Source organism: Mustela lutreola, chromosome 6, assembly GCF_030435805.1.
Source record: "Mustela lutreola isolate mMusLut2 chromosome 6, mMusLut2.pri, whole genome shotgun sequence".
Taxonomy (NCBI): Eukaryota; Metazoa; Chordata; class Mammalia; order Carnivora; family Mustelidae; genus Mustela; species Mustela lutreola.
Window position 1 is genome coordinate 1,348,266 of NC_081295.1, and position 12,833 is coordinate 1,361,098.

General features: G+C 56.4%; 1 protein-coding gene across 3 annotated transcripts in view; it reads right to left on the reverse strand.

Annotated features, from left to right (window-relative positions):
• The window catches only part of SMOC2 (SPARC related modular calcium binding 2), a 141,546-nt gene that overhangs the window by 86,143 nt on the left and 42,570 nt on the right, over positions 1-12,833 (reverse strand). For all 3 annotated transcript variants that reach the window (XM_059176495.1, XM_059176494.1, XM_059176493.1), the window contains exons 3-4: positions 4,667-4,773; positions 3,726-3,825 (exon numbers count right to left, since the gene is read on the reverse strand). In XM_059176495.1, the coding sequence (XP_059032478.1) occupies positions 3,726-3,825; positions 4,667-4,773 (207 nt within the window). The remainder of the gene's footprint in view (positions 1-3,725; positions 3,826-4,666; positions 4,774-12,833) is intronic.

Below are 12,833 nucleotides of genomic sequence, written 5' to 3' on the forward strand. Positions count from 1 at the left end.
ACTAGAAGGTAATACCACTTCCGTCCGGGCAGCCGTGATGCCCGACGCCTGGTGGGTCCCCTCAGACACCAGCAGCAGCCGCTGCACGGACACGGCCACCGAGCCGCCGCCTCCGCTTCTGCAGACCGTCGAGGACGGCAGCCGGGCATCCGCAACCCGTCCCTTCTGCGTCTCTCACTCATCCCTCCCTCCAGCCCCGGTGTGGCCTCAGTTCCCCCCCCACCCACCCAAACCCTGAGGTTGAGGGTTCAAGTCCCTGTGCTATTTCTTCCAATGACCTCTGCAGTTTTCACTTTTTCTCTTTAAAGCTGTGGACTTCTGCCCTCCTGCCACCGACATGCCTGCACAGCCTGACAATCTGTCGTCGAAGATCCAGAGAAGCACTTCCCGGGCACGCAGAGTCAACACGTCCCCCCTCTCCGGTCAAAATCCTCTGCCCCTGGAACGGCCATCTGATCCTACCACAAGCCCTTCCTCATGCCTTTGTGGCTTTCTGCCTGGGGATGTTTCTCTAAGTGCAGGAGTTGAGTTTGATTTGTGTTTTGAATTTTAAGTGGACTCATGTGTTCTGTGGCACTTCCACTTAGGACCACATTGGCACCGTGGGACCGAGCAAGCTGACCCAAACACATGGTCCATCCAGTTGGACACTGTGGCCGTCCATCTGTTCCCCAGATCTGGTTGTTGCCACAAACGGGGGTCTGGATGCTCTGCGCGTGTCTCTGGCTGCAAACCAGAGTGAGCGTCCCTGGAGCCACACCACACCCCATTACCCCATGTTGGAGGCCAGCGGGTTCTGCTGGTGCAGTGGGGGAGGGTCGGTGCACCCATGTCCCTATCAACACATCACAGATCCCTTTTTCTTTGCTGTTAATTGGGAGGGGGCAGGGGTGTGGAGGGGACTCTCATGGCAATGTTAATTGGCATTTCTCTGGTACTAGTGAGCCTACACACTTCCTCCTATGTTCGCGGGTCATCAGGGTTTCCTCCTTTATAAAACGCTGTGTCTCTTCAGGACTTTTGACCATTTTTCTGCTCAAGTGTCTCATCTCATTCTCCTTATCAATTAATAGGAATTTTGGTCTTTTGCATTAATGGCTTAAGATTATATAATTATGGAATGAAGGACTGTTCCCCTTTTTAAAGGGTCTTCTGGGAGAAGCGAGCTGGTGGAGGACTTGGGGGCAGGAGGTCCTCTCCCTGTTCTGACACCTCAGTAACATGAGCACGTCTGCTCCCTCCCCAAGCCTTCCTCACCGTGCACTGGCACAGGTTCGCCATAGACACAGGTGCCCGTCCTGAATGACGGCTTCCGTTGATGGCTACAGTTTAACTCTCTTGTCACAATTTCATGGCGGGTGTTTATCGGGTAAAGCTGGTGTGAACTCCAGGACGAAAGACAGCTGTTGAACAGGGAGCCTGACGCGATTTTAATAAACTGGGTGAAACCATGGCCACGGTTCACAGCGAGTGGATCCTGGGCACCAGCAGTAGAGGCGCGCGCCCGTCTACCAGGAAGGAGAGGACGATGTCCCCGGAGAACGGGTCCCTGGCTGGTCGCAGATGGAAACTGCGCTCCCCTGCAGTGGTGCCCACACAAGGACCCCAGCAGGGACGTCCTACCCCCCGCTTTGCTGCATTACCCGTGAGGCTCTGTCAGCATCTGGGGAGAAGTCACAGTGCCTTATGCCCACGTCTGTCACAAGGAGATCATACACGTGTCTGTGTCGTGTGTGTGGCACCGCGTGTGCGCGTGTGACCGAACATTGTGAGTCTCCGCACACGTCACGTGTGTGGGTGTGAGCACGACCGTCCCGAACCCCTACCTGGCCTCAGACTCTCACCGCAATTCCCCAAACCCTGCAGTTTCCAAGCACGGACACCTGCTTTCCCACACCCGCACTCCTGCAGAACAAAAGCACGACACAGCGTGGGGTCGGCAGACGTCTCCCAGGGCGCCTCGGAAGTTACAGAGGGCGCCGCAGGGTCCGCGGGTGTGAGGGGACGCAGCCCACGCAAGCCCCGCCCCGGCCCAGCAGTGAGAATAGACGCTCACGCGGAGACAGGGAGTCTGAGAGCCGCGCGCCCCGCCGTCGCCGCTAGCCCGACCGACCCACCGAGCCGGGCGCAGGCCCCACGCGAGAAACGCCGGACTCTCGAGCACACTGTTTCCCCAAACCCAACACATGGGCCAAAAAAATCCACACAGCCACCACGAAAACACAGCATCTCTATATAGTCTGATCATGACTGCTGGTACCTGGTCGGGAAAAGGATGTGTTAGCGGGTCCTGTAGCGGCTTGATTCCAGAACCGAATGTGAGAGGTTCGGCCGAGTTTGTACACATGGCTTCCCAATACAGACCTTTCAGACACAAGCTAATTTCTAACAGTATCACCAAAGTCACAGAATTGGACATCCCCCCAGTTTTCTCCTTCACAAAATAAGCTCGGTGCCTCATGGAGTCGCACGCCTGGAAAGAAACCTGTGCGACGGCGTCGCCCAGAAGGAGAGGCGCGGAGGGTGGCACGCGGTGGCGGTCGTGTCGCGCTTCCTTTCCTTTGCTCCGTGAGGTCGTAGAGGGATTATTAGGGGCAAGCGTTAGCTCACGAAGAATATTTGTCAGCAATTTTTAGCTCTTGGACAACCAGGGAGTTTTAAAAAATAAATCTTTTTTAATTCCACATGATGCACACCCGTGGCTTTTAAGTGCTGACCAGTGACTGGAAATACGAGGTTCATGTTCCTGTTAACTACAGACGTCGTCATCCTGCAGCCGTCGTGAGTTCTGGCCTGCGCCCTGGCTCCCCGTGTAAACATCTGAATCATGAACAGAATTCCTCATTATAAGATGTCTCACTTTTAAAAAGTGAGTCTAGGGCACCTGGGTGGCTCAGTGGGTTAAGCTGCTGCCTTCAGCTCAGGTCATGATCTCAGGGTCCTGGGATTGAGTCCCGCATCGGGCTCTCTGCTCCGCGGGGAGCCTGCTTCCTCCTCTCTCTCTGCCTCTCTGCCTACTTGTGATCTCTGTCTGTCAAATAAATAAATAAAATCTTTAAAAAAAAAAGTGAGTCTAAAAGTACATCCTAAAGGCAAACACTTCGATGTTTTATGTGAAAACTCGGGAACACGCGTAGTGCTTCGTTTTCACTACGGCTGCTTCGACCGTGGACTCAAGTCCGATCTGGGAACCGGATGCAGAGATCACGAGTCCCTTCAGAGACGGTCAGATCGCTCCCCCAGGCCGATCAATCACAACTCACGCTGTCACACTCTCTCCAGTGAAAACGACCAGGCCCATTTATACCATTTTTGGTAAAATACTAAAGAAAAATGGATTATCTCGTAGGTTACACTCCTGGCCGTATTAAGCCTTTGACTTAATAAAGAATGAGCCCCTTTTTCTTTGCAAACATCTACATATAAAACCAGAACATTTTTCTTTTTTCCCCAAAAGAAACATGTGGCAGTTTCCACTGCTGACTACAGTCCCTGTGGCCGTTCCTGAAGAACCCCGCATCCTGAATCAAAGAACCTACCGGAGCCAGAGCAGACGCCCGCGGCAGAGCCGTCTTGAACAGCTCTCCCTGTTGGCGGCTTCGTCGCTGACCCGTGACTCCCACAACCACCCCACGGGGTCCCCTGGGAACCACGCGCAGATCTGGCCACACCCAAAGAACTCGGCGGTGGTCAGTGGCCGGCGCGGGGTGCGCTCGCAGACCTACCCGGGCACCTGGGCGTCTTGTGGGCCACGGCCGTGCCGCTGACAGGCCTCCCGTTGGGCGTGACGCACCAGCAGTATCCGGTGTAGCTGTGACACTGCACCTGCGGGCGGACGGGACAGCGGTCAGCTCTGGCCGCGCGCATCTCCTGTCACCACGTCCGCACACCCGGCGAAGGGCAGGGCAGAACCGCATCCCGCAACCCCGCAGCGGCGCGGCCACGTCCAGGACGCCTGCCCGCCTGAGCTGCAGCCGCCGCTCCTGTCTCCACGGGGAGCTGGGCCCCGGGGTGTCCAGGGACACGCTCAGCCTCTCCCCGCGGCACCGCGGTGGACGCCAGGGGAAGGGACAGCGCCCTCCCCACCTCGGTCCGTGGCACCGCTCCTGCTCTGCCCCCACCCCGGGGTCTCCCGAGCATCTCTCCTGCCCCCACTCTCTGACCCCAGGTCTCGCCAGCGTCCCCCTGGCTCCCCAGGGTCTCCGGGGCATCCCGCGCACTACCCCTCCCCCATCTCCTCAGCCTCCCTCTTGCCCACCCCAGGGTCTCCCTGTCACCCCTGCCTCTCTCCCACCCTGGGGTCTCCCCGGCCCTGCCCCCCGAGGTCTCCCCAGCATCCTTCCGGGGGGGGGGTCTACTCTCTACTCTCAGAACTCAGGATCCTTCTGGGACTAGATCCTCAGCGAAGAGCTTGGTGCCCAGGCGCCGATGCCCCTCAAGGGGGCTGGGGGGCAGGACAGAGTGACCCAGATGGACAGCAAGGCCCCAACAGAGACCCCTGCCCCCTGGAAAGGCGTGAGTGACTTCACTCGCACAACTGGCCGTGGAAGTCAGCCCTGTCCTTCACTCACTCCCGACCGGGGCAGCGACCTCTGCCACGGGAGCCCCCGCCCTCCTCTCACGGCCCGCCGCCCGCCGGCTGCAGACGCTGCGGAGAGCAGGTCACCTGGCTGTAGGCGCCGTCCTCGTCACACTCCGGGATGAACACCTGCTGCAGCTCCTTGCGGGCCTGCTCCTGGGTGTACTTCCTCTCGGCCACGCACCTGGACACGTCTGCGGAAGGAGCAGAGCACAGGCGTCCCTTACACACCCCGGAGGGGCAGGCGCGGAGTCTCCCGCCGTGGGTGGAGGCGGGCGGAGGGTCCCCCATGGAAGGACCCAGGCCTGTGTGGTGGGAAGTGGGGTGCTCTCCGCACTCAGCGAGCAGACCTGAGGCTCAGAGACGGCCCCTCTGCTTCTCCGGCTGCAAGGAGTTTGCTTCCTCGAAGGTGAAGACGTCCCCCCGTGGGGCCAGCGGCAGACGGCCGTCTGTGGGTCCCAGCGGGGCTGTGAGCTCACCAGCTCCAGGACACACTCCACGGCCAGGTCCAGAAGCCCCTCTAAGATCAGACCCAAGGCCCTGGCCCTCCACCGCGAGGTCTGGAGACCACCTTGGCCAGGAAACCACAGCGGTCCTTGTGTCCGTCATGCTGTCCCAAGGTCTCCAAGCCATACTGAGGCCCTTCCCCACCCCCAACGACGCATGGAAAGTCTGACAATAAGTCAGATAAAAAGTCACACATCTTTAGTGACTCCCTCCACTGCGTCCCATATTTTCAGGCATTTGTACTAACATGACCATAACATATTTCAATGAAAGTTTCTACGTTCCTCCAGCTCCTCAGGGAACCACCTTCCGGGACCCAAGAAGCTCACAAAAAAGGAAGAGTCTGAACACACTGGCGTGTATCATCTCTGTGCGGACACCAGGAGTTTGGAGACAGACCCTCAAACCAAACACGGAGATGCGTGCATTGCAAGGGCACGCTGGCTCGGGAGTGAGTCCCCCCGCTGTCCCCACAGCCTGCCACGGCCCGCACATGACCTCCGGGACCAGGAGGGACCGGAGCTCCCGCTGCTCGTGCCGGACGTCTGTGACGGGTGCAGAGGCGTGGACCCCCAGAGCCCCCAGTAGGGCAGGGGCAGCAGCACACCCCCGTGTGTCGTCCACGAGCCCCAGGACACCCGCACCAGGACACCCGCGCCAGCTCACGTTGCTGCTCCTCAGGCCGCCGTATGATGACGCTCGTCTGAGTTTTCAGACTCAAGAAGAATGGCTTTCCCCATTTTTCTCAAGTGTTTCCAGATTTAAATAACAAGTTGTCTAGATCTTAAAGGCCGTCTGGACTCCAAGATCTACTTCTTCAAACGTGTCCACTGGCCAAGATCTTTAGATGGTGACTTTTGATTGCCTGGTACCGGAGACTGCTGGCTCGGACAGCGTGCCTGCCCTCTGGGCAGCCGCTGCAGGGCTCCGGTTGTAGCCACAGCTCCCGCGGCGTCCAGGGGCTGAATATAGACTCTGCCACTCCACACACCCGTCCTGGTCTTCAGGGGGACGTGGGCTGCAGGCTGTACCGTGAGTTACGGGCACACACGCTGCAGAAAACAGCCTTTCATCCAGGCTCCGCGCTCACGTCCATCTACAGTCCGGCCTGGCCAGCCCGGGCTCAGCAACATGTGGTTTTAGTGCAGTCTGTGTTTTAGCTGAGGACAAATCATTGCTTTGCTGGACGGCTGTCCTCGTTTTTTAAGTATAACCTGTGGTTTGACTGTCTAAAACGAAAAGCGATATGACTTCCAGCTTGCAAGCTCTCACCAGGGCACAGACAGAATTACAAATCATGTCTAATATTTGGGCTATTGTGGGACATGGGAAAAGAGCATACATTTTCCAGGCAACTCACAGACCTTGTTCCTGGCTTGGACGCCTTCCCTAGAAGACTCTGCACTTAACTGCGGATCGGCTCAGACCGGGGCGGGCGACTCGCACCTCTCACGGGAGATTGAATTCCCCGTGTTGGTCCAGCATGCCGCTGGCTAGGAGGTCGCCGGAGGCATCCTGCGGCACAGAACTGTGGGGCCTGTGTCAGCTGTCCTTCGGAAATGCAGGCTCCGTTTGCCCACACCACCTGCTTGTGCCCCTGACTCTGGATATTCTGAATCAGGGTCTTTACCCCGGAGAGGGGTCAGCGGCCACCAGAGCAATTCCACTGGAATTCACGAGAACAACAGGGATGGTACCGGAATGAGAACATCTCCCTTCCCTTCTCCTTAGTTCGTGATTGGTACATTGCGGTCAGAACACTCCACGCCAGATCGACCCTTTTGGCAAGAGCTCGCCCTAGGTGCTGTGCCGCTTAGTGATCCTGGGCGTGGACCCTCCCCCGTGTCCTCAACATCACTTTAAACCCTTACACGGCTGACGTGTGCCCGCTCGGCTAAGGCAGATGTCCCTCGTTACTGAAATCCTCGTACCAAGCACAGCGAGGTGAGAGGCGAGACGGGGTGTTTTCCTGGGTGGTGACTCGGGCGGGAGCGGCCACCACAGGGTCCTGACTCGGAGTCGGTGCCGTGTGCCGGGGTGCAGACGGGCCCCACCGCTGCGTGCTCGCGGCCCAGCGCGGGCCCAGCGCAGACAGGGCTGGCCTCAGAGTGGGGGGCCAGACGAGCCGCGAGCGGCTGCCAGACAAAGGAGGCTGTCCCGGGGCGGTGGCCGCAGAAGCGCTGGTCCTGTGAGTGACGTGCTTTTATTTGTCCTGGCACCCAGCGAAGGCGGACACGGTTTCAAAGGTTGTAATATTTTATCCACCCGTAATTTTGAACGCCAGACTCTGAGAAAAAGCAAGGACTCTGTGCTGCAAAGCTCTTTGCCTAAATTTCTCTAAATTTCTCCCTCCCTAATACAGGGGGTTGTGCTGTGATAAAAGCCAGAGGAACGGGCGGGGGGCCCCTCCACCCTCCGCCGCCAGGCCACAAGGACAGCAAGGCCGAGCGCCTGAGGAAAGGAACCGAGTTTCCCTTCTAAATGACTATGATCAGTTTAAGTGCAGAGAGACAGGAACAAATCGTAACAGGGAAAGCTTCAGTCCATAACCGGGGCGGCCCATTAGACACCCTGCGAACTCTCGCAACATCCATGCAGGAAACAACCAACCACAACCATCGGTGCGGGGACATAACCACGAGCGTCCAGGCATCGAAACGGACCCCCGCAAACTGTCACCAAGCCCCTCCATCGGGTCTGAGTGCAGCGTCCCAGGACACACGGCGCGAGGCGGTGCCGACAGGCCCCCAGTGCTGCGGGCGCACGAGCACGCGGAGAATGCAGGCGTTGCTGAAGCACGGGGAAGACACGGTTCACGCGACGTTCCAGAAAGCGCTGGTGCGTTTCTGACCACGGCTTGAATGGGAAGGCGATGACGCTACCTGTCGTCCCGTCGACTTTAGTCCATGAGGAAGGACATTTCTAACATCAGACCTACTAGAACACTGGAAGGGAGTAAAAACGTGATTTGTGTAGGTTTCTGTGAGACGAGCACAGACACAGTGAAAAAGAAGTGCGGCTTACACAGGGCGGGTGGCACCGGCCAGGACCCAGCCTGTAGACGGGACAAAAGAGAGTCACATACACACAGACATGCACACACAGACACACGGCCATGGGCACACGCAGACACATACATGTGCACCCAGCTACATGTGGGCACACGCTGACACATGTGCACACAGACACAGACACGTGCATTGTGTACATGCATGGTGCACGTGTGTGTAAGACACACCTACACAGAAACCCATGTGTGCATGCACCTAAATGCACACGCGCACACTGATACACACATGCATACAGCCACGTGCACGTGTGAATACATGTAGGCAAAAATATATTGTGTGATGTGACCATGCACACATGCACACAGATATGCACACATGCACAGCCACATGTACGTGTGCACACATGTTTGTGGAGATGTGTGTGTGAGGTGACCAGGCACACATGCGCACACAGGAGGGACACATGTGCAGACACACACATGTGCACACATGTGTACACGAACACACCAGTGCACACATGCACACATGTATACATGCACAGATGCACACAGAGATACTCACGCGCGCACACACACACACACACACACACGTGTATCCTACATAGACTTCTTCAGTGGAAATACCTGTTCCGTTTAGGAAAGTAGCAGCAGCCTGACCACTGACGTACAGTGACCGAAACACACCCTGAGGTGGAGGCTTGTCTGGCGGCATCCGGAGCCTTCTGTGATGACGATGCTTTCCTGGGTCCTGGCAATCCCAGGGGCGGCTGTTCTGTCACAGATCCGTGATCACTTTGATTCCAGAAATCTCACAGCAGTTCCCATGCCTCCCGGCATTTTATGGTTCTTCTTCCTTTTTTTTCTTCTTTGACTTTTTTATTCAATGCCAGCAATTTGGATGAAAAGAAATCTCCAATTGCCTCAGATCAAAAGAAAAGTATTAATGTGTTCGCTAAGTTTTGAAAATCAAAACCCCATGGATCTAGGACCCTGAGACCCAGGCCTGGCTGACTCAGGAGTCGGACGCTCCACCGACGGAGCCCCGGGGCGCCTCACTCAGTTGTCTTACAATAACCCTGCAGCGAACAACGTCGTTCTAAAGTGACTCTAATATCTGTACCCGTGTCAGCGGAAGCGCCAAGTGAACGGGACTTTGAAATCTACAGGCACCTGCACGTTCTTTTTATTCTCACTTTGGATGAAATGGAACCAGCTTTCGTGAGGTGAGTTTTACTTCTACCCGCTTCCCGTCGCACACGTTCTGTGCCACAAGTTTACGGGATGGCATTGGAGCTGAGTGAGAACCCATCCAGGAGAGTTAGCCGGAGCCAGGAGGCTGGGTCCGGACACACCGAAGCCAGCGAGGAGCTTATCCAGAGGCGCTCTGGCGAGGCCCCACGGCGGGCACAGCCAAGCTGAGTCAGGTTTCCACCAGGAGAGCACGGGCTCCTCTGGCCCGGCTCTGACCCCGCACGGGTGTCCACAGCACGAGCGTTAATCCAGAGGCTTCCCCCGGAAGCTTCCTCGCGGCCTTCCCAGACAGCAGCTGATGGCCGTCGTCTAAGGGAACATGGCAGACGCAGGACCGTTAACTCGGGTGGTAACCGCCACCTCTGCGGCACGCTACCACAGCGGTGCCAGCACAGCTGATCGCTCCTAGATCCTTCTCTGAAGACCAGGGCGTCTGATACTTGAACTTCTTCTTAGATCATTCCTCCTGTGTCAGCACAGGTGACGCAGGGGCAAAACTACAATCAAGGCATCCGGATTTTTCTCAGATCGATGTGTCTAGAACCGGGACACACGAACTAGGACGAGGAAGGAGGGGGAGGGCCTACATGCCAGCTTCTCCGTGGAAGCCACCTGGCAGCCGTGGACCTGCTGCTTCCGTGGCGCACGGCCAGTCGCATCTCTAAGCTCCAGGACAGCTGCGGCAGCTGCGGCGTGCAGATGAGACCAGCAAGTCCGCCCATCGGTGTCCGCGCACCCGCGTCCCCACCCCTGCTCCCCGCCCCCGGAACCCGGCCCTGGCTCTGGTCCCCATCCATGCGCTCTGTGTGGTTTCGAGTCTGCTTCTGGGTTTCTCTCTTTCCTTTGCTCATTTATCTTGTGTCCGGCTTCCCCACATGAGTGAGATCGCACAGTATTTGTCTTTCTCTGACCGACGGATTTCACTCCGCGGAATCCCCTCGAGCTGCATCCATGTCGCTGCAAACGGCAAGATTCCATTTGTGTCAGAGTACTGTTCTGCCGTGCACGCGCCCAGACACACACACACACACACACACACACGTCTGTGGACACTTGGGCAGCTCCCAGAGTCTGGCTATCATGGACATTGTTACTACGAACATCAGGTGCACATATCCCGTCAAATTAGTGCTTCTGTATTTTGGGGGGTGAACACCCAGGAGTGCGATTGCTGGGCCGTAGGGCAGCTCTGCTTAACTTCCTGAGGACCCTCCGTGCTGCTCCCCAGAGTGGCCGCACCAGCCTCCGTTCCCACCGGCAGTGCGCAAGGGCTCCCCGTTCTCCGCGTGCTCGCCAACACCTGCTGTTTCCTGTCTGGGTGATTTTAGCGGCTCTGACAGTGCGAGGGGGGAGCTCTCCGTGGTTTGATTTCATTTCATTTCCCTGATGATCAACAATGTGGAGCACCTGCTCGTGTGTCGGCCGCTTGTCTTTTTTCGAGAAATGTCTGTTCTTGTCTTCTGCCCATTTTCAACTGGATTATTTGGGGGTTTGGGTGTAAGTTGTACAAGTTCTTTGTACATTTGGGAACTAACCCCTTATTGGACACGTCATTTGCGAATGTCGTCTCCCATTCTGCAAGTTGCCTTTAGTTTTATTGACTGTTTCCTTCACGGCGCAGAAGCTTTTTATTTTGAGGAAATCCCAATCGCTCATTGTAGCTTCTGCTTCCCTCCCCCCAGGAGACAGATCCAGGAAAATGCAAATCATTTTAGTCCCTGGACACCCGTCGGGGCGCCTGTCCTTCCCAGTAAAGTGCGTGAGAACGCCACGGGCAATTTGTGTTGAAAAGTGACGTTGAACAACGCAGGAATGGTGGATCCTGATGCGTAGGAGTCCTGGGGTCTAAACATTGCTTCTTCAAAGACTGTTTCATCTTCAAATATCTGGGCTAACTCAGTCTTTGTCGAAGGCACAGGAACATATTTCTAGTGTTGGGGGTTCAGTTTGGGAGGCTTTGGGCGTTCTGTTTTCATGGTCCCCGTGAGGGATGAGCTGCCCTCGGGGCCAGGAGACCCTTGTGTCACTTTGCCTCGTGAGGGATGAGCTGTCCAGTCACTACAGGTCTCTGAAACCCACGTGAGAGATCGTCAGAGGAGAGCCGGGGACGGGAGCTTCTGGGGTTCTGGACAGTCTCACACGGGCCATCATAGAGCAGAGAGGAGGCCGTCCTCAGTCTAGACGATGCCGTCATGACCCGCAAGTTCTTACAGAGGCCCTGGGTGCCATGGAACCAGAAGTCAATCCAGCGCAGGGCGAGGGCCAGGAGGTCACCTTACAGGCGAAGCCCACCCACTCATTCTCATCCCGGTGCCTCTTCAGGGAGCCACTCATAACAAGGAACGCTGGTTTCCCAAGTGTCCCGGCGTCGACCTGCCTCACTTCCCCTCACCACGCCTCCCAGACTCGCTGCCGCCGAAGGTCGTGGCAAACCAGCACCGAGAGGTCCGCCAGCACCACGTCTCCAGCACCGAGAGGTCCGCCAGCACCATGTTTCCAGCAACACGTGTTCACTTCCTGTCTCTGAGCCATATTTTGATTTCAGTCCTTTTCATGGTGATGACGTGGGGCGGTCTGTGGTCACGTGCGTTCCCGAAAACTCAGATGAGGGCTGCCACCCTTCAGCACGGACGTCTTCTGTAAGCGAGATATGTGTGTTGTTTTTTTAGATGCGATGCTTGTAGACTGCAGGGTAGTGTAGACAGAACTCACGCACACACTGGGAAACCAGAGCATTGATCGGCCTCATTTTGTTGGGGAGCCCAGATGGCGCATCTCTGCGGCGTACCTGCACCGAGTGACCAGAATCCTGGGACGGCTCGGCGGGTGCTGAGCAGTGATTTCAGAGCCAGACATGGAAGCTGCTTCAGGAATATCGATCATTCGCTTGAGGAACAAAGGTTCCGCGTGTGTCCGGGTCTTCGTCCAGACCATCTGACGTCCTTCATGTCTCTTTTCTCCAAAGGAATCAGAAACAGCACAGTTTGCTGAAACCTAACGGCCGCTGAGAAAACAGGTCTGAGGACCGTGCTGAACCCTGGAAACCCAGATGGGTGGGATTTGATGAATCATGTTCTGTTTTCTACAACTGGGGAAGGATATTTAAGGAGAAAGAATCATCTTTCATTTACAAAACTCTTTTTGTAAAGTTATGCGTTGCTTTCTTCCATCCCACAACGAGAGGCCAAGCGAGGCGTGGCGGCCCCCAGAACCCCGCGTCTGCCTCCACGCGCCCTTTGGAGGTAGTTTTCACTGTGGGAGGCACGTGCGCGTGTATATGTGACTCCGTGACATCATTTCTAATGCCACTGACTTGGATTATCTCACCTTTCATGGCATTCTTCTATGAAAGATATTTCCTATCTGTGCTTTAACATTTTTAAATTATATTTCCCTAATAAAGTAAAACTTAAATTATAAATCGTATGGGCTTTGTTCACAAAAACTACAGGTCTCTCCTGAGAACGCGCTGCTGTCCGCGGGGCC